General features: G+C 43.5%; 2 protein-coding genes across 2 annotated transcripts in view; one reads left to right on the plus strand and one right to left on the minus strand.

The window, feature by feature from the left end:
* The window catches only part of SHCBP1 (SHC binding and spindle associated 1), a 255,291-nt gene that overhangs the window by 117,213 nt on the left and 113,785 nt on the right, over positions 1 to 24,293 (plus strand). The window contains exons 20-21 of the mRNA XM_054078490.1: positions 17,729 to 17,883; positions 23,728 to 23,827. The gene's annotated coding sequence lies outside the window, so the exon portion shown is untranslated. The remainder of the gene's footprint in view (positions 1 to 17,728; positions 17,884 to 23,727; positions 23,828 to 24,293) is intronic.
* Positions 638 to 2,463, minus strand: LOC104055806 (cytochrome b-c1 complex subunit Rieske, mitochondrial). The gene is made up of 2 exons (XM_054078493.1): positions 2,250 to 2,463; positions 638 to 1,429 (listed from the first exon to the last, which is right to left on the minus strand). Exons 1-2 carry the CDS (start codon positions 2,443 to 2,445, stop codon positions 819 to 821), a joined length of 807 nt encoding a protein of 268 aa, XP_053934468.1. The 5' UTR covers positions 2,446 to 2,463; the 3' UTR covers positions 638 to 818.

The following is a 24,293-nucleotide window of genomic DNA, read 5'->3' on the forward strand; positions in this document are numbered from 1 at the left end:
TTCTTACAATTTATTTTCCACCCTCTAACAAACTTCATCTCCCTTTTTATTTCCTTCTCAAGTGATTTGTTTTGGAAAAGCGTCACAAATTTTCGAGTGTCCTAAACATCCCCTTGAGCTGATGTTCACCTATGCGTAAGATCAAGTCTTATCTGCAGGTAAAAAAACAGTTTTGTAATGCTAACTTGACACCACGTTTATTTTTGTCCAAATCATCACACAATTATGTTGCTGCCCCCACTTACATTTTTAGACAAACAAGTATAAGCTGCCCCAAACACAGAGTTCCCTTTCCGGGTAGCTCTTTATTTACCTTTCCCTTCACTTCCTTTGGAAACAAAAAAATACACAGGAAGGAAAAGGATTTCATCTCACAGGAGTATGTACTGAAACTGTCTCAAACACTTTGGTAGCAGGATCCTTTCCTAGATATTTTTTTCTTCCCATAATGCATCAGGAACAAAAGAAATAGAAATGAAAATATGTGGTATAAAAATGACAGCTTTGTGGTTCAGGGCCTCTCCTGCCTCAGGAGCCCTCCTGGAGGGCTCTCTGAGTATTTTCCTCGGCAGATGGAGGATCTCTCTGACCAGACCCACTGCAAGTCAGCACACAAATAAATACACACTATCATAAGTCAGGGACAAGTGCTCACTCCCAAGTTTTTATTAACATTGAACAAAGAGAAGTATTCAAGCATACTTCTGGTTGAGAATCTAGACAGCTAACATTGTCACGATCATCTGGTTTTACAGTATTCCAGAATCTGTTAACCCTTTGAGTGACATGCACAGGACTGTGAGCAAGCCCCTTGATGTTCAGCCAACAATCACCATGTCATCCCCAACAAACTGGTAAGTCGGAACCTCAAGGTTGTAGGGAGCGGGACCTTTCCTGATCCTGCCCGAGGCATCGTAGTGGGACCCATGGCAGGGGCAGTAGTAGCCGCCAAAATCCCCGGAGTTAGCAATGGGCACACAGCCGAGATGAGTGCAGACTCCTACCAGTATGACCCACTCCGGCTTCTTGACTCGGTCCAAGTCGTGCTGGGGATCCCTCAGTTGAGACAGATCAACTTCAGCTTCCTGGGTAATCTCTGCCTGCGTTCTGTGGCGCACAAAAAGGGGCTTCCCTCGCCACTTGAAAGCCATGTTCTTGCCTTCTGGAATGTCGGATAACTTGATCTCGATCTTCGACAATGCTAGCACATCGGCAGAGGCACTCAGGCTGGAAATAAACTGGGTGACAACATTCTTAGCAACATATGCAGTTGTTACGCAGGTTGTTGCAGTCAGCAGGTAGGAAAACCCTTTTCTATCTTCACTGCTGCTTTGAGAAGACCTGGTGGCATCTAGCACGTCTTGGCGGCGGTAGGCAGAGAAGTCAGGTACCACCACATCATTATGGACAAAGCGCACGCTGGCAGGTGCTGCAAGAGAAAGAATACGGAGTGACACCACTTTCAGGTAAAAAATACGATGTTTTTGGAATAAGGGGTAAAAAGTTATCCCAAAGTCTGGATAGGATTCTGCTAACTGGACGCTTTTTTTTTTTTAATGGGACACATTTTTAAGCTGTAGGAAGATGGTTTCCAGAGGCATTTTTGGCAGGTGAAGAGGTCACTTGTAAAACTGTTTTGCTTGTTCTGTGAAAATTACACGAAGCCCACTAAGGACACAGAAGAATCTTGAGCAGTTCTGGTTTCAACATGAACTACGTGTCAGAAGATTTAAGGGAAAAAAACCTGCAAAACACCAGTAGCCAGGTAAAGACAGACCTAGTCTCCATTTGAATGTTTCCCTTCAAAAAACAGCTGTGAAGGAATTTGAATTAATGACGTTTGTGCATCTGCAGCATAACCTTTGGTGCTTTCCTGTGACTTAAGTTCGCTAAAGGAATCGCTGAACTACGCGGTTGTGCGTTTGCGGTTCAAACCACAGTCTCGGGCGCTGTTTCACGGTGAGGGCGTGGAGGCCCTGGCCCAGGTTGCCCAGAGCAGCGGTAGCTGCCTATCCCTGTCCAACCAGGTTGGATGGGGCTCGGAGCCCCTGATCCAGGGGCATGTGTCCCTGCCCATGGCAGGAGCGGGATGGGCTTGGAGTGCCCTTCCGACCCGACCCGTTCAGGCGTCCCGTGACTCCTCGCTCCCCCGACCTCGCGCTGCCGGCGCGCTTCCCTCCCCCCCCCGCCCCGCGTGCCCCCGGCACGCGCAGCCCCTCAGGCCCTCGCGCTCCCCGCTGCCCCCGCACCGTTGATGGCGGCGCCGGCAACGAGGCCTCCGCGAGCGGCGCGGGCGGCCGGGGCGGCGCGGCGCGGGGCCGCCGGCGCGGGGCCGGGGCGGGGCGGCGCCGGCGACGCGATGGCGCGGAGCGGCCCGGGCACGGCGTGCGCGGCGGCGGACAGGTAGGGCGCGAAGGGCCCCGAGCGCGCGGCCACGGACAGCATGGCGGCACCGGTCACCGCCGCGACCTTCCCGAGTGCGCCCGCGCACGCGCCACAGCGCGTCACCGCCGCGCCCTCCTCGCGTCACCGCCACCGCGACGCCGTCGGGGGCGAGAAATGGCGGCGGCGGGGGGGGTGTGCAACCGGGCAGCGCTGAGCGCCGCGGGGCGGGGGGGGGGGGCGCGAAATGGCGGCGCGGGGTCAGTGTGGTCACGGAATGACGGCGGAGGGGCGGGGTCAGCGGGGGTCGCAAATTGGGGCGGGGGGCCGAGGTCAGTGGGGTTACGGAATGGCGGCGGGGGGCCGGGGTCAGCGGGGGTCGCAAAATGGCGGCGGGGCCGGCCTGTCAGTTTAGAAAGTCACGAGGTGAGATGAAAGGGAATGTGCATGAAAAGTGGGGATTAAACAAACGGTAAAACCGAGGCGATTCTCTGCCATTCTCTGCTGACCCCTCACTGCCACGGTCTGAGCTAAATCCAGCTCGTTCTCAGTCAAGAAAGAAAGAAAGAAAGAAAGTGCCAGGAGCAAAGAATAAATGTGTTGGCGGCTCTTTACTCCTCTCCCAGGCAGGAGTTCACAGCTGCAGCTGCCATGTCCTAAATCTGCCTCGAGCAGTGGGCAGGGTTATCTGGCTCTGGCAGATGCGCCCTCGGGCATCCGGCAGTAGAGCGAGGCAAATACAAAGGAAGCCTTTCTCAAAAACCAATCTGTTGAAGTGAATTAGAGAAAATGAAAAAAACAGAGCCTAAAATGGTGCCAGAGATTTACATGATTTTCCAGGTGGACAAAAGGGGTCGTAAATACGTGAAATTGGTAAGATCTGATCACACAAATCAGAAATGGCACCAAAAGGCCTAGGAGGAAGAGTGGTAAAGGAGAGAAAGTTTCCTCAATTTCTTGGTGTATGGTATGGATCTTGATATTCGTTAGACACCCATAAGCTTTTCCCTGATGCAAGGTTGCAGAACCTTGGATTTAATTAGCATAAACCCAGCGTGGAGTGGGTCATGGCAAAGCACTTTGGTGGTTCTCTTACTGGTGCTGCTGAGAGTTGTACCATAAGAGCTAATGCAGTGGACGTGCTCACGTATCATCACTGTCACCCTTTCCTGCCCTCATGAGAGGTGTGCAGAGGCTTTGCTGTAGCCTTTTCTTCCTGGAACGCCTCAGCTGTGCTGTAAGACTTGGTTCTGACATCGCTTGTAGCTGGTTGGCGGTGTGTGTCTCTCCCTTGGTTTTGGATTGCTGTGGTGCTCTATGGAGCGTCTTGTTATTTTTGAATAGTGTGCTGAGGAGAAGGAGCTGGCCCTGGGCTCAGATGTTGGTGTTGCTCTGTGTGCCTCAGGGAACAGAGAACAACACAGGGATAACCTGTACAACGAAACAAGCTAATTGTGCACTGTGGTCTCCATCAGCTCGAGTTCTTATGGCTGCTACTTCCTTAGGAGCTTGTGGAAACCTGCCTATAATGCGTAAGGTTCTTTTTTATTTTCTGTTTGGTTTTTATATGTGTTGTCTTTATTCTGTGCTCTTCTATGTAAGAAATAATAAATTAAGAGCCTTTTCCTGACTTTTTAGGCATAGTTAGGAGAAAAATGGTGCTACTGAGGCTGATCCTAATGGTTCCCAGTGGAGTTCCTCTGAGTTTTCAGATTGGTTATGTTTCACATTTTCATATTTCTAGTGACCCTTGGTGCAAGAAGCGGACATACACTAGTGAATTCTGCTGAACCAAACTTATGAAACAGTCTCTGCCTGGGGAAAAATCAGAATATAATGTGGAAAGAATTGGAAAACTTTAAAAATTAGGATGAAATGTAGTACAAAGCACAACGTCATTTAGAGATTCCTTTCAAATGTTTCTACCATACATTACAGCTCTATCCTAGGAAGTGACAGGAGAAGGAAGATGATCGAGGTATGTTGTGGGCGATCCAAGCGCAGCTGTGCAACGTGTCTGTTACATCAGTCAGGGGGATACCAGGCTGCATGAGTTTGTCAGTAGAGGAAATGTAGATGTTATTCTACAAAGCTACTGCATCCTGTGCAATCAGAAGGTACCTCTTGTGTCACTGTGTTCTCAATTTGCTTAACTTGAGTCTCTGAACAGTTCAGAGCGTGGGTCTCTTGGATGATCCCAGGGGCCAGATGATCATCTCGCTCTTACAGGTGTTTGTGGGATGCCTGTTCAGTTGAATAGACAACTGATCTGAAATGAATAGTGCAATTGTGAGCAAATGCTCCAATTTCCTTTACTGAAACACATAATCTTAGGTGTTTAGCAAAGGGTATTACTGTGAATGAACGTGTACGCGACAATTGAGAAAGCTCATCCAGAGGAAATGCCAAACTGCAGCAGTGTTTGCTTTCCTCTAGCCACAGAGATATATTAGCTTAATGATGCTGGTGTGGGGTTATCTGCGACGGGAGGTGAAAAAGGGTGGAGTTTGTTGTCTTCATGTAAATGCATTCATATAGTTTATCCTGTGTTATTGGAACCAGCCTTATTTTCAGTGGTAACTGTGTGTCTCACTGCAATGGAAATGATAAGCATTAAATACTGCTTGCACGAGCTAGAAAAAGGAGGCCTGGGACTGGCTTTCCATTCCATGTGAGTTGCCTTTTCTTCGTATGCTGCTCCACTCTCTTTCATTTGTCCTTCTTTCGAAATAGCTTTAGTTACTGGAGTTGTGCTGAACAGTGACAAATTGTGTGGTGTTGTGATGAAGACAAATACTTTCTGAGTTGAGAAGAAATCTGACGTTTTCACTTGTGTACTGAAGTCTGAAGAGACAAAAGGCAATGCATTGATGAAGGAGTCTCATTTCCAGAGTATCGTTCACAGTGGCACATTGAGCCAAAAGTTGCTGGCTTTCTTGAAACAAGACTGAGGCACTTGGAAGCTGCTTTGCTGTGTAAAATGGATCATAGGACATAGGAGAAGTGTTAGCAATTGTTCATGAGTCTGTTTTTCATGGGTTTTGTGTAGGATAAGGAGAGGAGTTGCTGCTGTTGCAAGGATCTCCCAGATGGTAGATGGCACAAGTTGTGTCATGTTTCCAAAGGAAATTGTTGCTACCTGTCCTGAAAATTAAGAGGTGGCAGAGGAGCAGGCGTAAGGCTGGCAGGCAGCGTGCAGACCAGAATGAAAGCAGTGTAGAGTTTCAGCTTTCAGTTCCACTAATCCCACACTGTAGGCCCCTTGCCGTGAACTTGTCTGGGGCACCTTTATGCTCCCATATAAAACCCTAAAAACAGCATTACTTTCTTTAGTATTGGAAACAGCATTAAAAGAACAGCATACACGTTGTTTAGCAGAAATAACAATTTATTCCTTATCTAGATTTAAAATAAACACTACTCTGGAGCAAAAAAAGCTGTCTCGTAGTCTGTCTGGGCTCACTTCAGCCCATGTTTTGCGGGACACAGCAGGTGTGTGCACGGATGTCGGGCACAGGGAAAACTGGGAATTTTAAAATGCTGCTTTGTAATTTCAGAATTTCCCTGTGGGGACACTTTAAGTAGAAAAGCTTTTAGAAGTGTGAACAGGGTGCTGGATGGTAAGAGCAACATGTAAGAGCAACATGAGCCTCACCAAGTTGTGTTTCTGGGGTTATCTTTGCCAGCAGACTGAATGCAATGCTCTATGGGAATACCTCCTGGCGTGAGGTGCCGCTCCCCGAGGCCATCAGTGCTGTCTGTGTCATTATACTCGGGATGGCTCTGATCTCACCCCCTTGGTGCAGAGCTCTGATCTCACCCCCTTGGTGCAGACTGACTTCTGTCCGTAGGTCAGGTGTGTGAGACAAACACTGATAAAAGAGACTAGCTCTGAGGTCTTAGACCTCCATTCCCCTGAGATTTAATTCACTAGGAGAGCTTCTGCTGGGAAAGTATGATATGGTATAGATTCAGGCACTCAGAACTGGTTCAGTCTTAAGAATCTTCTTGAGTATTTGTACTTTCGGTTAACTCTGATTAATAATTGATCGCGCTATCCACCACAACTTCTCTTTCCAGGAGAAAAAAACGATGTGTATTATTAGTTTTTTAAAAAGCTTAAATTAATGAACACAGTAAAGGCAGGCATACTGGTAAGCAGCATCCCGACCGAAAGAAGCAATTAAAGATAAATCACTCATCTCCAAGAAAGATAAAAATAGTGCTCAGTCAGAGTTATTTTTGTGGTTTGAGAGTGAGCATATATTTCTTAAAGCAAAACGAATGTTATGAGGACTCATTTTTGTGGAAGGAAAAAAGAACCTAAAAAGACTTACTGCCCTAAAAAAAAGAAGAGCAAAGGCTGAAATAGCATAATCCTTTCCTCTTCAAAAAATGGAAGCAGGAAGGAACCGAGTAGAGGAGTAGACCTTTAAATATTTAAACACATTATCCTAAGGGAATTGCTCTGAAGCAACAGGTTGGTAACGACCATGCTGGCAGGGGGTGGAGATCGCCTGCCCAGAGAAGTACATGAGCAGCGATGTGGCTGTCCTACCTTCTAGGTCACCGACCGACCCTGGACCCCATGAATGCCTGAGCTGAAACTTGTATTCCCTTCCTGTCTTAGTGCTGTGGGACCGCACTGCGTGGTCTCAGGGCCTGGCCCAACTCTCAATGAAGTCTGCTCTTTTAGTAGCGGTGAATTGGGGCAGCCACATTTACCATCAAAAAAAGTATCTGTGTTGGTTACTAGTGATGTCCTGCCAGGTTGTGACATGATTTGGCACTACAGTGAAGCATATAAATACCTGATTTGATTGTCATGGTGATGGAAGGATCAAGGGGGGATTATGCTTAAAAGAGCCACAGCAGGCTTGGAAGCGGAGTGCTACGGGAGCTGGTGAGGGGGAAAGGCACAGATAGCGCACTAAAAGCACTGGAGGATGGAGTTCGAGGCGGTAGTCAGAACTGAAACAGTGGCCCTGTTGAGCTCACTGTTTTGTATGGTGACCTCATTGGAGGCAGAATTCACTTGAGTTTTCCCCAGACAAGGGCAATTCTTTGGACAGTTGACACGTATCCACCCTCTTGTCAGCTCTCCCTCGTTCTTATCCCTCCTTCTTGCGTTTCAGAATTAGAAATTATTAGATAATTTATCAGCTTTTTTTGAAGCATGAGCAGACTTGGCAGAGTATGGGGTTGAAAGTAACTCATTCTGTAACAGTTTCAGATCCATGATAATCACTGATTTGGGGCAAGGATGATTTTTGTTTCAAGCTGCTACTGGGCAGGCTTGTTCTCCATGTGACTGGTAGGACTCAGTGGACATAGGAAGCCTCCAGGGAGCGCTCAGGAAAAAGAACAACACTGCTGCAATAGTGGAGTCATCCAGGGAATCCAGTGACTTTGCAGCTACTGTATTGGAACTTTGTGATTTTGTTTGTCTGATGGCCAGATCCATGTGAAAGGGTCACAGAATTGGAGGTCAGAATTCACCTGATTTAAGAGGACCTGTCCCTTGCAAAGGAAACCCAAACGGGTATCAGAGAACAACAGGTGACTTCAGGCAATTATTTTCATTTTCCAGTTCCACATAGATGTGCTTGACCTGCCAGAGAATTAGAGTTGAGTTCAGTCAAACACAACTTTCAGGTACATGTTCTCAACATTTAGATTGGAGATTTTATTTTAAGTGGTTCACATTTTTAAACTACTTCATGAGGATAGATCAATCAGCAAAATACAGCAATAATGAGTTCCTTTTAATAGCAAAGAGCTCACTAATTGCTATGCTGATTATATAAACCAAGTTTCTGGCCAACAAAAAAGCTCCCGCAGGCAGTGTCCTTCCGCCTGCTGCGGGGTGGGCAATTCTGATTAAAAACTAAGAGGAAACAATTGTTCTTTTTAGTCTGTTTCAAATCCTAGGGAAAAAAGTGTTCTCTCTCGCTTTCTGTGTGACAGCATCTGAAATTAGTAGGTGCTTGCACAGGGCTTCACCACCATTTAAAGCGTGTTCTACCACAAACCCTGTCTTTTGTTTACTCAAGAGGAAGCTCTTCCAAACCCAAGGTTTAATCCGGGGCATGCAGGTATTGGCTATTGGATTCGTTTTGGCCAGGATGCCCTCCTGATGACTTTTGCTGCTGCAGGTCCTGTTTGGCAGTGGGGCAATGAACGCCAGGCATGGATACCCTGAGAGAGCCTTGGCTGCCAGTGGACTCCGGGGAGCTGTCGTCAGCCAGCTGGCCAGCCGAGGATTTCCATGGTCTCCCATGGGATGAGTTCTCTTGTAGGCAACGCCAGCTGTGCTGAACTGGAACTGGAACAGAACATTTGAAGAATGGTTTGGGTTCTTTGCTGCCGTGCAGCCTGTTGGTTGTCCATTAGGCTGGAGTCTGAGAAACCCATGGGCTTGTGGGCAGGTTGGGCAAAGTTCTTTGCCTGCATGCCTTGTTTGGAATGTTCCCTGTTAGTACAGGCGAAGGCATGAGATGCCTGGAGGCTGGGGTTAGTAAAGGAATTCGGCAGACTGCAGGCGGGAAGGAGTTAAAGGAAAGCAAGTCTTAAGGATTTCCTTATTTTCATTTTGTATCCCCTATATTTCTGTATTTTTTAAAGGAAAAATTAGTTCTGGGAGATGCATAAACCCTTTCCCTTAAGGTGATTTGCAGGAAGAGAGGGAACAGTGGAGTATCCTTGGGACTGCTGCCTGCCCTAGACCTAGTGAGTGCATGCCATTCATGGAGCTAGTGCAACCTAACCACTTCCTAAAACAGTTAATTCCCGTTAGATTTATGGCTATTACTGATTAGATTGTTGATGCTATAGGAATAGCAGTTGTCAAAAAGCTCATATTCGCAATTTATTTATCTGGCTAAGGAATTTCTGGTGCGGAGAATTTGACCTGTATTCTGAGTTGAGATGCTTTTTTTGGTTGTGGGTGAAATGGAAAGGTTCATAACACACAGTTTGAAATCTTTAAGCAAGGATGCTGGAGTGATGCCAAACGCTTAACAATGAGAATCCCACTTTTAACTAGTATAGTGACAGATGACAATGTTACTGCATTTTCCGTGTCTTGTTTTATGTACGTGTGTGCTCAGCCTTGCTTCTTGTGGAGAGTGATGTCTCAGAAATTCAGAACCTTACTTATGTTTTAAGCAGGGACCGGGGTACGTACCGACTTCTTGCTCCTAAAAATGCCACATTGGTGACGGAAATATATGTGTGACATAACGCGGATCACTTTTTCCACAGCTGATTTTGATTTGTTCTGTGGTTAAAGAAATTCACTTTTCAGACATAGAAAACCAGTACTTCTTGTAAGCGGTACAATTCTTTAAAATACAAATGAGAGTCCTCTGCCTCCCCTTTCCCTGGATGAAAGTAGATTATTACTTGTTTTCTTGGAATACTGTCATTAAAAAAAATCCCTTAATTTTTAATATGTAAAACAAAAACCCGTAAAAATGCAGATAGTCAATTTATTTGAATGTCAGGCACAGAGTATTAGTGTTTTTGCACAGAGAGAACTGTGTAGGAATTGTGTTATCCTACATTTTATTTAATTTATTCTGCCTGCAGGTACTAATTTAATTCATTTTCATTGATGTAAGGAATGCATTTCAGCTGAAATATTATGCTTTAAGGCATCAGCTAGTGATATAATAGGACTGTACTTGTAGTTTAGGATGAATAGATAAAAGGCAAAGAAACTGTTATTCCTAGGGAGAATTAAAAAGGAGGGGAGGAAAGCCCTTTTTAATAATGGTTCATTTTCTTCCTTTTTAGTACAAAGTCATAAAAGGAGATAAATCCATGTTCCGAGCCTTAGACATAGTGTAAGGTCGTTTATGGGGACGTTATCTGCATGGGAGAAGAGAATTTTGTCAGAAGCTGTTAGTGTTGGAAGTATGGAAAGTGGATTAAAATATCACAAGGGAAAACCAGGTTGCCAAGATGACAGAATAGACCTGTATACTTAGTTTCCAATTTTCATCTCAACGTGAAGACACAGTGTGATACTAAGTTTCAGAGAACAGAAGCAGAATATATTGGTCAATAGCATGGTAGGAGGGGGATCATGTTTTTATAAAGCATATACTGGGTCTGAGAAGGCAGAAACACATTCCTGAATTAGTGGTAGTGTGTTTTGTTGCAGGAACTGTTCCTGGACTATGTCCAGCTTTTGCTGCGGCTGCATGGGAAGTGGTGGCAAACCTTTTCTCCAAATACATGTTACTGTACGGATTTCCCATCCCTGGAGATTTCCTGTGATTTTGAGGAAGGGCATTGTGCCGATTGTGCAGGTTAAGTTGTTTCTTGGAATGTAGGAGCAGCCTAGGAGAGGGGAGTGGCTGTATAAACGGTCAAGGAACAGTTCTGATGGACAGTGTTGCTGGACAAGCTGTGTGTGAAGGAAATAATGGGTTCAGCCACGTGTGTCCATATGGATACAGTGAATGGGATGAAATGTCAGGGCAGTGAAGAGAGCTGGATTTGGAGGTGAGCCATGAAGAAGGGCCAGGGTCAGTGCGCAGAGGGAATGCTGCTGGTGGAGATGTCTGGGTGCATCAGTAGGGCTGACAGTGACAGGGAATAGGTATTAATATCTGTCTTGAATTTGAGACGGAACACCTTGCTTGAGGAACCAAAGAGAAGGAAAGTAGGATTCCATAACAGCATTGTCAGAACTGCTGGTAGGAACAGAACTGCATTTTTAATGGAGTAGATTTGTCAACAGTTTCATACAAAAGGGGTTTGAACCTTCAGCTTTGATTGGCAGTTTAATGACCCCTCTAGTTACCGGCAGTTTGACTTGCCATTTCAGAGCAGTTATAAAAAAGCAGCATGGTTTTTCTACCGTTGCTCCCTTCTTTCTCCCACCGAGGGCAAGGTTCTGCTGTTTGACTTGTATGTCATTTCACTGTCCAGTCAGGAGGAAATTATGTTCCTTTTCTCTTCCACAAGGGAGAGTGGCTTAGGCACCAGTGTGGTTTGCCAAGAGGTGTGAGCTTGCCATTGCCACTTCTGGAAGCTGTCTGCTGAAAGCCTGAAGTTTTGAGACATACTTAAATAAAAATGTGTTTTCACTGAAAAGAATAAATTTTTGCATTTGTAGCATGACAGCTTCATTACTGTGGACAAATCAGGACAACTGCTTATGATGTTTCCTGGGTAACGATGCAGTGTCCATTTGGCTTTGGGAATATACTCCTCAGGAATGCAGTCCTGAATCCCGGCACAGTCCTGCATTTCCACAGTAGAATAAACCCACTCGAGAAACTGTCGTGGCTTGAGCAGGGCTTGCTTTTCGCCTACCTGTTGCAGTTCCATTTGATTTGCTTTCCTTGCTTTCCATCCCTCCTCATAATGTAAAATTTGAGAGAAAATATTAATGGATGTATCTGACAGCTGAAACACATTTGAATTATTGTTTTTTATCTTTTGTCCCTAGCGGTGCTTAATACCAAATTCTCTAGAGCCATGTGATTAATACTGTTTGCATTTTCATTCCTGAGAGAGAAGTATTTTCCTCTACGGCGTTTTCCTTCTTTTTATTTGCATAATGTTCTGCTTTGTATGTAACCATAACAGAAAAACCTGTTAAAGGCATCATCTCTCCATTCGTGCGTGGCCTCTGCTGCATATATTCAGCTTCATTAGGATTGTTTTTCCCTTTCAAATTGGCAGCAGTCTTTTGAAATGGCTTTTTTTTTTTGGATGAAATGCAGAGTGGCACCTTCCCTCCTTCTCTAGGTTTCCTGTTTTGTCCCTTTCTTTTTGGAGGGGTTTATTTTTATTGTAGTGCCTTTTGTGTGTGTTTTTTTTTGTTTGTTTTGTTGTGTTTCTAACTAATTTCTTTTCCTCACTGTTCTCTACTACTTGGCTTAGGAGTTTTAGGGTGGAGGGAGTTGGTTGCACAGAAATGTATTTTGCTAACATTTCCTGTGTGGATTATGTTAACTGGTCCGTATAAGCAAGTCTAAAATTTCAAACTATTTATTTAAAAGGGCCTACTTCATGCTTCTTTTTCTCTTGGTGAGTTTGTGCGAGGCTCCTCAGTAATCTCCTGAGCTAACTTTCCCTCTTGCCTTGGGAGGAGGGTTGGTTTCTCCTTGAGAGAGGAGAGGGCAATCTCTCCCCTGTTCCTGTGGTCAAAGAGCACAAGGAAGGACTTCTCAAAAAGAAGTAAAGAAAGCCAGTCTCCCTGTTTTGTTGTGTTGTGTTTTGGTGCATTGTGGTTTTGTGTATGGAGAAAATGTGGATTTTATGTCATGAGAGTTTTGATTGTATTTTCAGTGGCTGTGGGGATGTAAACCCCTCAGGCTCGAAGGGTGTTTATTGATCTCAAGTACACAATGAACTGTGATCATTTCTGTCCACCGTAAGAACCATATGCTGAATTCATCGTTCTTCTCCTTTCATGAATTCAGGAGTTACTTTAAGGAAAACAAACTCATATTTTTAGCAGGATATCAGGAAGGAATGAAGCACCATTGTTCCATCAGCTTGTAAAGACTAGGTTTCCACTTGTACTTGCTGGTATCAATGGGTCCTTTGTAGTCTGTGATGATTTTAGTGATAGTGTGGGGTACCAAGCCGCTTGTGTGCATGGAGCCTCAAGCAGTTCCTTAGGAAAGACTTCAGTGAACCAGATGAGCTGATGTAGTTTTGCGTTTTCCCTTTCAGAACACATTTTCTGTGGTTCCTGCAAGGAACATCCTCAGTTGCATGGGGAAACTTTCTGTAGCTTATGAACAAATCTCAGGGTTTTGTTATGCTCTATAATAACTTGCTGTTTATTTCTTTCTGGTGTCACAAATGTTTGCAGAGGCACACTCTGACGGATAATAACTGATTTAAATAGTCGACATCAAATACAAAAGGTTTATGAATACTAAGCGAAACATCTTGATAAAGGGTGAGCAGACTGTGCTGGGGTGAGAAAGACTGCATGTTTCAGTGTCACTTTTAGTGGAATCACATCTTTACTTTCAATTTCCTCTTTAATGTTACATACATTCTGTAAATATTGTTGTTACTGACAAGCACATCAATTCATGTTATTCATAAAGAGACTTTCAGTATTTCAACAATGAATAGCAAGCAGGAGGAACAATTGCTTGCATTTTTATTTCTTAACTTGCATCCCTCTGCCAAAAAATGGAACCAGAGTCAATTCATGCTTATTGAGCACATGCTGCTTGTGAGAGAAAGGCTGAATCTTAGCAGAAAACTACGTGTGGGTGAAGGGAGGTAAATTCGTTAAAGTATATTTATCTTCTTTATGTTTTGGAAATTGCCAAATGAAAGTGATTGGGGGACAGACACATTCTGCAAGAATTATAACATCTGTGGCTGTGAAGGGATCATTTTAACAGGCATTGTATGGAACAGTTTTGCTCAGAGCAGCTGGAGTCAGAGGTGTGGATGTGGATGTTCCAGTGGGCAAGAATCTAGTTTTAGTCACCATAAGTAGTACTTGGTACAATTGTTGGCAGTGTGCCATAACACTCTTTGCATTGCCTCTTAGTCCTTCCCCCAGGCTTACCTGCATGCTTTACTTCCCTGGGCTGCCTGGACCACATGCATGCTTCACATCAGGGTGGTGTGCAAGCAATGGCTAAACCGTTTCCCTGTAGGCATCAATGTGAGTAAATAGCGATTTCAGTAAAATTAGGAGCTATGGCGGAGTGGGGCTGGCACTGTTGGAGAGCTGCACATCCACACTAGCATCTGCTGACTGGAAACAAACATCCCTGGAATGTCAGTGTTACTTCTTTGATGATGAGATTGGAGGGGTCCAGCAGTATTAACTGAGCGTTTTCCTTTCTGTTTTCTATCCAACTTCTTTGTGAAAATAGCGTTTTGTCAGCATTTTGGATACATCTGGATGGAAGGGTCTGTTCAAAATAAGTACACAACAGTTCTGCTCAGTGATAGTCAGTGAAGCCACAGGGCACTCTGAGAGCTGCAGTCAGGACATGCAGTTCATCTTTTTTATTGGGAGGTTGCATCATTGGCAAGAAAAGTTGTTCTCCTGTTTTCATGTGAGCATATAAGGTTGCTAGTCATGGGCAGTTTTAAGTCCTTCTAAATATGCATTTCCTTTAATTCGTTAAGAGACTTTCGTGTTCCAACATATCCATTACAATGACAAACTGACACTGTAAAATTAAAAACCCTGCAATTACTCACTTGGTTTGTATTTTAATCAAAGCTTCTGTAATGTGACTCTAGGGAGCCATAAATAGCAAAACAAAGGGCTTGGGATTTATATGGGACCTCTGTATACAGAATGTCTAAGTGAAATGAGCTGGATTTCTTCCCTGCATTCAGGAAAGATTATTTTGAGTGTAGTTTGAGCAGAGCCTCAAACAAGTCTGGCCAGCTTAGGATCAGAGAGCTCTAAACTAGCATGACATGTTTCTTTTGGCTTTTGGACATTGAGAGCATTCAACGTAACCATGTTAGGCCCATACGTTATTTTTATGAATCATCATGAAAGCCCTTAAGGAAGTAAAGCAGTATGGAAGACATTTCTGCATGCATCGGAGTGGCTAGACAGGTAGTAATTTTGTCATTTACTTTTCTTACAAAACAGAGGGGACGTGTATGGGTGTGTGTCGTGTGTGAGCAGGAGTGGAGACACGTGCCCTGCTCTTCATCTGTGGTTTGGGGTTTCAAGAGGAATTCTTTCACTTCATGAAAGCGGGTTTGAGCCATGGCCTGTATCTCTTGGCTGCAGAGCTCCGACATCAATAAGTAAGCAAGAGAGTGAAGGTTGTTTAGACGCTCCTGCTAGGCGAAAGCATTTCCTCTGCACTCGCCATGGGATGGCACCTCGTGTGCTTGCTCAAGGCATGCAGTTTGGATGCCCTTCCCTCTGGAGTAGTGGAGACAGCACACTTGTAACAAAGCAGTTCGCTAAGAATTCTAACAGGAAGTTTTGTGCTTTTCTGTATTGCTTAGAAACCGTACACAGGACGGGAATTTTGAAAGAAGATGAAGGAACAAAACTGATCAGAACCTTTTCTCATTCACGCAAATCAAGGTTATATTTTCTCATGTTTTGAGCACTTTCTGTTTGTCAACACAAAGCTCTCTTCAGTTGTGTGATTGAGGGAGGAGCAAGCGACTACGATAAAGTAGCCCAGCACATAATCCAGACATTTAAGAAGATGCTGTAATGGGTGACACAGATACTCAGAGCACCTAGTCATCCAAAAGCAAGACGGGGAATACTGTTGTGCTTGCTCTCTGAGGCAGAGCCCAACCTCGGTTGAGAAGCAGGATGGTCCATCTAGCTGCCATGGCCCTCCTGGGCAGGCAGTGGTGGTGCTGTGGGCACCAGGATTTCACCCCCTGCTGTCCTGATTCAGTGCCTAGTTTGCACTAGATGGCACTGTAATAACACTCGTTACATTCCCGGTCCTGTACAGACAGTCCAGAACCATTCCGAACACACAACTGTGCTCTGCTGCATCTGCTCAAAGAGGTCAGCAGGGTTCCTCCAACCATCACTGGAACATGCAGTGCTTGCTCACAGTTTTCTGAATTTGTCACTTCTCTTGTAGTTCCTAGGTTGTGATGTTGATAGAGCTCCACTGTTCAAATAGATTTTAAAATATTTTTTCTCTGCTGAAACCTCCTACCCCCCATTTGTAAATTCTTATTGTCAGCACATCCACTGTGTCCCAGTATCCTCTCAGCTACTCACCTCACGTGCATTTTGCAGTACTTTGCTTTTAAGCCTTAAAAGCCTAACCGTAACTTGGGTTAGAAAGTCTTTGCGCCTGCGTCTCATAATAAAACTTCTCAATTTTGTCTGCTTGCTTAGCTACCCCTTGTAATGAGTTTTACGTCTCGCTGGCATTAGCAGCTGAGTTTGGTCTGATTAAGTCTTGGAATTTCTGTGATGATTCCCATCCAGGTAGATCCCCTAGTGCTTTATGAACTTTATTAATTGGTGGAACACGCTACCTATCGTTTGGCCTTGATCCCATTAATAAAACTTTAGAGTGAAAGACAGTAAATGATTTTGCTGAAGACGGAAGCTGGTGATGGGAAGCGTGTGAAATCATGTACAAATTGCTGCAGGCTTCAGGGTTCTTCTACCTGGACACAACCAGTGAAACGTCTTCTCACTGCTGTGCAGATTTCAGTGGTGTCAGGATGATTGTGTGAACTAATTCAAGGTCTGTGGCTTCTTCTTCAGAGCTCTGAATAGGATCTTGTGCTGCCACTTAAACAGGCACATCAGCTGTCCCAGGTATCAGCTGTTAGCAGTGATTGTGTGTGTAGCATAGCCTTGGCTCTTTACTGCAAGGAGAAACAGCCTCCAAAATCCATCCCTGAGTGTTTTACTAGGAATGTAAACACTTCTGCGAGAATGATGCTGGAGCTCAGTGTTGTATTGAGAGGCTTTGACTGCCATGTTGTAAATCGGTGCGTATAAAATATAGTGGTTCAGCAGTGTCCCTGAACCAAGCGATTGCTGACACTGAACTGCACATCTCTGTTCAGGCATGTGGCACATGGAACTACAGAGTTACCCTTCAGCCTCAGTCCTGACAGGACGTCGCAGTTAATAGCTTTATGCTTTCTAAGAATCCCAGAGAGTTTCAGAGCTCTCAGTGAACCAGAACTACAATTGGATGTGGAAGAAAACAGCAAGATGTGTACCCAGACAAAGCTGTGGCACCAGTACATGGGGCAGGGGAGGCTCCTCAGCTGCTGAACTATGAGGTTTATTTACTATGTCTGCTAGGTGTTTAGCTTAATAAAACTGTAGCTGGAATGAAAGTATCAGGCTTATCTCAACAGCTTGTCATTGGCTTTAAGTGGGATTAAGGTACTTCTGTACGTTAACTTACAAAGATTTATCATACATGGTTTGCAAAATGTAACCCAACTTTTCATGGTTGTCACTATTGTGATGTGTTTTAATTTCAGAATCTCAGAATCTGGTGTAATCTTCAAAGCATCTTGAACAGTTCTGCTTTGGCCCCAGACCTGCCACACTGCAGTGGGTTATCTGTCGGCATCTGTGGGGGGTCTGCATTGAGCTTCATAGTAGGACTTGGGGTTTTCTCTCTTTCAGTGTGTCTCTAGCATTTCCTAGCTGCTACCCAGCAATGTATGTTAATGCAATACCTCCTCTGCAGTTCGGAGATCTGGCAGTAAGCCTTTTCTTCCTTCTCTTCTGTAAGGTTTACTGACTTTGGCGCAGTGATGACCTGTGGCTGTTGTTTTCACTGCAATGGAAATCCAGTTTGTAGTTAAGTGACAAAAATTCTGTTTTCATTAAAGTGATAAAATTATTTCATTTCTTTAGGCATTGCGCGCCACACCCCTGGAAGATGGATTTAAAGAGTGTGGTATGGGAGATAATCAGGACAGTTGTACTGGAGGGGCAGGTTCCTTGCCCAAGAGCAGCAGGAGCCAGCCGCTTCACTGGACCGTGCGGGAAGGCTCATCACAGCCGAGCAGGTGAGTTGGCAGGGCCTATTCGCTAGGGTTTGATTTTAACTCTTGACACCAAGGTTTATGCATAACATAAACCACTGGAGATGTTTATTTATATTTTCTATCTTACAGAATGCAATAAGGAGGTTCTTACCAACACCACCGATTAGGATTTTATTCTAAGGCCTAATCTGATGCATAATTGGCCAAGTCGAATCCCTAAGCAGGCTAATGTGTGTGTGTTGGAGGGGTAGGTTTCCACATTGTTGATTTTTAGTATTTTTCAGTTAGCATGGCTGATGAGAAGGATTTTGCTATCATGCTGGTGTTTTCAGTGAGAAAATCAGTATGAGCTAAACGCTGGACAAGAGAATGTGAATGTGAACCTCAGCCAGGGCTGAGCGGGAGCCTGAGGGGTTGCTGGGTTCCAATATTCCTTTAGGGGTCACAAGTCACAGATGATGGTGTGGCTCTAGTTTGAAAGGGAAATTCTAAATGTTGTTGTTTCTGTGGCACAACAAACGTGATTGGAAATGGTACCAGGAATGTTTTTTCTTTATTGCATGTCAGATTCATTTGCAGCCAATATTTTAAAGTGGTATAAAATTATTTTGTCAAATTATTAAAGAGATTTAAAGTGTAGTATGTTTGCAAAAACCCCAGCAACAGCTGTTCATATTCCACAGGAGTGCAGGGAGCATTTGATTTGTGACTGTTAACATTATTGTTCAATCCTGCCCTGTTTGCATTTTTTATTTGTTGAAGCTGACTTTGACAATCTGTAGATCTTAGTTTGAAATCTAAATCAAAGCTGTGCACAAATACTAGCGAGGAATGTGGCATTAAGCAATGCAATAATCCATTTTATATGGAAATATTTGATTGAATTAATAACTAAATATTAAAACCAAATGTAATTTCTTATCATTTTTTTGGTGCACGTGACACACTTCGCAATTGTTGCGGTCACTTTTAGCCCTATGGTCTGGGTTATTTTTCATGCAAACTGAATCACAAAGTCAAGAAGGTGTATGATGAAAATGCAGCATTTAAAGAACTTGAAAGGTTCTTAAATTTATCAATTTACTATCTGAATTTGCTTGGAAAAACATGTAGTTTTCTGACACTTTTTAAAATATATTGATCTTAAATGTCATTTCCTACTAAGAGGAATAAACTTTATGATATTTGACCATAATATACTTCAGTGTTTAACACTATCCCTGAATTACTGCTTAATTGTATTTTAACATAATTGTTTGCAAGAGTTAGGAAGATTTCACCTATAATAATTAAAGCTGTCTTGCAGAAGCCCTGCTGATGGAAGTATGAATGCCTGATTTTGTGGGCCCGAAGTGTAGAGTACACAGCATAACTGGGGAAACAATTTAAATCTGAATGGTGGACACTGAAGGACCTCAGCTAATTAATAGGCCTGTTAATGAAGCTCTTGAGGAAGCCCACTAAGAACTGATGGGCTACCTTATAGCTTTACTCCTAGTACAGTGATTGTATATTAAGCTGCACTGTAAATCAATTAAATGTTCTTGCCAGCACCACGTTATTAACTTTATGTGGCCCGATAATTTTCTTGTAGCTTTACATCCATGCTGCTGCTGGTTCCACACAAAGGATAGGTTGCGTTTTTGAAAGTAATTTTATATTTTTTAAAAAAGCAATATTGTTGAAAGTCTGGAACGGGTCAGTCTGCTTCAGTGTCTGAATGGCATAGGAACAGGGGAGTGGGCTGGGCCTTGAAAGCAGGAATGAGCCCACGCAAAGGCCAACAGACCTTCACAAAAACTGGAATTCGAGTCTACTAGAACAGTTTCTCAAGATACATTAGACAAATAGCAGCTGTCTTGAATCTAAATATTCAGGCAGCTCTGAACTTGAGACATCCAAACCAAACTGTGTGCATGGAACTGCTCTTGTTCTTTAGGACACATCCTAGGGAACTAGAGGAGCAAAAAATACTTTAAATGTGGATGATTGAGATGGAGATGCAATGTCATTGTGTTAGCTAAAACTCCCACAGCGCAAGAACCCATCCCAAAAGAGCTGTGAGATCATCCCTGATAAATCAAACTCTAGTATGTTTGGCAGTCACTATTTTAAACAGGAGTCTGCAGCTGAAGGCAATATTGCCACCCCAGAAACACCAGAAGTACCTAATGGCATGAGATTCCCACATTCATATATCTTCCTGGTGTCCGTCTCTTTGGGATTCAGTGAGCTTAGAGCAGTTTATGAGGCAAAATCTGCTTTGCCCCACTTTCCTTGTTTAATTCTTGGGATCCTGCTACAAAATTGAAACTGGAACCACCAGTACCACGTTATTTCATAGGGTGTGGATTAAGCACCTGCTCTGTCTTCACCTCCTCCCACTAAGCATCCCACTTTGCCTCAGTGTCCCGGTTTCCCAAGAATAGTCTATGTAAATGGAAACTGTATCATGACCTGTGCATTTGTTTGCAGTCAGAGGTATTCCCTGTGTTGAGAAATACAGGCCAGTATGCTGCTGCTGCTGATTATTATTGTTATATTAATTTGATTATTGCTTCTTTTCCTACATGATTTTTGCAAATGTCATCCCGCTTCTCAACTTCGAATTTTCCCCCCTCCTCAAAATGAAATATATTTCTGTTTTACAGCTTGAATTTAATTTTAATGTAGCAGATTTATGGACACATTCAATGAGGTGAATCGGTTTCTTCCTTTTTTTTGTTCTCCATACAGTTCAATGGCAATGAATACTACCAATAGTCAGAAATCTATCAAGAAATTTCAAATTTCTTTAATATTTGTAAATTTCATTTGCATGAAGGAAAACTAGGTGAATATTTCCTCTGTTGTCAAAATGTACAATACCAATTGCCATCTTTAATGACAAAATAAATTAAAAGTATTGTGTGCACAATGAAAGGGGTGCTGAGTAATGTAAAAGGTATGAATGGTATATTACTGAGTTGTAGGTAATTTATTAAATATTAGATAATCTCTCAAGCATTTTGAATGAATGGAAGTAGAAGATTGGTTTCTGTGTGTTCAGATCATTAGAGCAGCACCACACAGCTCAGAGCTGTGCACACAGTTCAGGGAGTGGGTATGCTTAAAGTGTTTGGTTAGCGGGAGGGTTTATTCAGCTGCACTCACAGGCAGCTCTGAGCCTGGGCTTTGCCAGGGACAAGCAGGATTGGTCTTTTCTGCAACTCTGTTGTCCTATAGGAGCAGCACCTGCAATGGAAAGGAAACTGGGAATTCTGCATACTCAGCATGCAATCTGCTTCTACCCAGAGGTAGTAATACCTTCCTAGCTGGTAGTGCCTTCTGGAGGCAGCTGTAAATAGGGGAACACATAAATCGGTAGGAGAGCCCATCGCTAACCCAATAAAGGGTTTTTAGTATTGCCTTTTGCTACATATTTACCTACGGTTTTCTGTGCTGAAAATGAACAAACTACTTGGCTGAGACTGTTCTTCCTCTTGAAAAATGGGATGGATTTTTAATATGTCCTTGGTATTTAACTGTTAAAAAAATTACCTGCCCTAGGAATGTATTGGTTTGTCTAGGGTGCACCCAAAGAAGCTATGTTTGTAAAGAAAACTACAGCTTAAATACCCTTTTCAACATGTGGAAACAGAATAATCTTTCCAAGAACATTTGCTGACTCTGCTGTAAATGCCTTGCTTGTAACTGTGAAGGTGACTGTATATATTTTTTATGTGTAAAGATATTGTACAGGTGCATAAACGGAGCATTACTCTAAGAGCTGCCTGTGCTGTGTAAATTACACCCCTTGCTGCAATGCTCTCTGTTTCATGGAAATCAACACCATACTGTTCCATTTCAGTATCTCTCATTAATGTATTCACAAATCTTTTAATGGTGCTTAACAGCCTTACTCATCGTGGAGTGCGTCTTGCGTCATACTGCCACATAAGCTTTTGTTAACTTCAGTTGCAGAGAGCTGTAACATTCCTGGGAGGGCAGTTTCAAATGCTGTTCAGGTTTTGCTGTGTTCTCCAAGGGAACCTGTGTTGCCAAAATCCCTCAGGCTGGCTGCTGGCTGGTCCATATCAGTTGTCACCTCCAGGGCCCTGCTTCCCTAAAATCTGTCTGTGCCCACTTCTAGAAACCCGGTGATCAGGTGCAGCCCCCTGATGTGGAGTCAGGGGCACATACAGCAGCTGGGTATCTCGAGGCACCCGGGGTACAGCAGTATGTGTTGTTTGACACCAAATCTGCCCCACAATCCATATGAAATAGCGCTTTCTCCAGTCGGTGGAGTTTGCAAGAGTGGCAACTGTTTGCAACTCTTACTTGAGTGCACTGCATCACTGTTCCAAAATGATTGCGGGTTCTAAGAAAACTTCAAATCACCTAAACTGAGCCTGCACTCGCCCTTTATCTGGGCTTGATACCGCTTTGTCAGCGTGGATTGTTACCAAATGGCTGCTTTCGCTGTTTGTTCCCTGCATTTTTCTGGAGGATTTCTGTGCTGTGTTACTATAGAAGAAGGACTTGTGTTCATGTTTATCTGCCACTGGCACTTTGGTTAAGCACTGTTCCATTTCTCAGGTAACTGATAATTATTGCATATAAAGAGGTTTTGTAACGGACTGTTTTTTCACCACAGCATTGGAAGCTTATACCTATATTTCGTTCGTTCTTTTCCTAACCTATTTTCTAAACCCAGTAATTAATCTTCTGGCTACCTGCTTTCCCATACTCTGCACCTACTAGAGCTGTCTCACCCAGGCATTGTTTCATTGAGCATTTGTCATGAGAGAAGGTTGAAAGCATGGCTGTATTGACAAGCAGCCAGATCGTATGGATAGTACAGTGATGAAAATGGAATAAGAGTGGGCCAAGTACAGATGAAGAAGCAGAGAGTGTCTGTAGCCTTTGCATAGTGTTTCTCAGTCTGAGGCTCAGATCCTCTTTGCATGTCTTCACTAATTCCTTTACCAGAAGCTAACTGAGGCCAACCACCTTTGTCAGTAAATCACGACAGTTGGGCCTCAGTGCCTCTGTGGCAATACTCAAAACAGGATGGGGCTTTGTTCTGTGAAGAAAATCCATTGGGAGACTTACATGCTGGACAGCTGTGTGAGGAACACTGAGGCAAAGAAACGGGTTTATTCTCTGCCATCTTTTCATTGTCTATTACTGCTCTCCGCTTTTGCTGATATTCTAGCAGTTTGTGACTTGAGAGTTTTCACGGAAATATTAACTCAACTAGGTAAGTCTTTGCCTTATTTTAGATACATCAAATATTTGTACTCCAGTTATTTAACAGCTCCTGAAATAAAACTGAATGGGATTAGAGTCATTGGTTTCTTGGCTGCCATTGCCTTTGAAGCTTCTGCTCAAAAACAGCTTCTGCAGAAAAAAGGGCTCAGTCTTGATTCTCTCTCTGTCAGCCTGTGAACGAGCTTCTAACGTGCCATTAATGGTGTTCAAGAATGTGTGACATTGTGCCTAGATTTTGTAGGACCAATACAGTCCTTTAGCTGAGACCAAGAACATGGTTTCCTCAACGAGCAATTCATATCAGGCCAACAAATCCCGAGCAAAGGCTTAAGAAAATAATGTAATACCCATCCTATAGCAAAGCAAGCTTGAATCAGGCTCACATTTCATCTGTGTGATCCAGACAGTCCATTAAACTTTAATCTTCTTTGGAGACTAACTCAGGCTAATACTTAACTGACAGATACTAAGACTTTCATTTTTATATCCAATTCAGTTGTGTACCTTCATATTAGCTGAAAGACTGATCTGGCATTCTTTTTATCAGCAGTACCTATATAGTATGGCAATGTAGAAATAGCTTGAAGCTGTGAAAACACGTTCCTTTCTAAGTTTTTTAGATCTCCATCTGACATTGCCTCCTGAATTTTGTGCACCCTGTGAAGGATGACAGATGAATACTAAGCTGTCATTTGGAAAACTGCAGCAACTGGTGAGCTGAATGCTTAAATTTTAATTTTTTATAATGCCATTAATAGTTTCATGCAAAGAGGAGTAACTGTAAGAATTAGAAAACCTTTATGACCTCATTACCAGTGTTACTTAACTCCTGTCTTTCAGGCTGGCGGGAGTCCCTGTGCCGGACATTTGCATAAAAAGATGTTTTAAAAGCTGTGCATGAGGCCATGTAGCTGAACAAATGGCTTAGATTTATGTCAGAACATAAAATCTGAATTGACACTTGAAAATGCAAAACTTAAGGCTTCATAGGTGAGCAATTATATTTTATAATTTAAAAATATGGCCTGGACTTTTCAGTAGCAGAGTGCGGTTCAGTTGCTGTTGTATCTTGTGTGTCTTGCAACAGTAACCTTCCCAAATTCTGCTGTGAGGGAGGCAGCTGCCTCTGTTGGGTTTCAGTGAAACAGGGGATGTAAACATCCGAATTTGTATTGTGG

This window comes from Cuculus canorus, chromosome 13, assembly GCF_017976375.1.
Source record: "Cuculus canorus isolate bCucCan1 chromosome 13, bCucCan1.pri, whole genome shotgun sequence".
In the NCBI taxonomy this organism is placed as follows: Eukaryota; Metazoa; Chordata; class Aves; order Cuculiformes; family Cuculidae; genus Cuculus; species Cuculus canorus.

What these genes read in the sequence shown, in the direction of transcription:
- LOC104055806 (XM_054078493.1), bottom strand. Translation starts at nt 2,445, where the DNA reads ATGCTGTCCGTGGCCGCGCGCTCGGGGCCCTTCGCGCCCTACCTGTCC. An exon ending in TGCCGGCGCCGCCATCAACG is followed by an intron (nt 1,430 to 2,249) that starts GTGCGGGGGCAG and finishes TTTCTCTTGCAG; the next exon opens with CACCTGCCAGCGTGCGCTTT.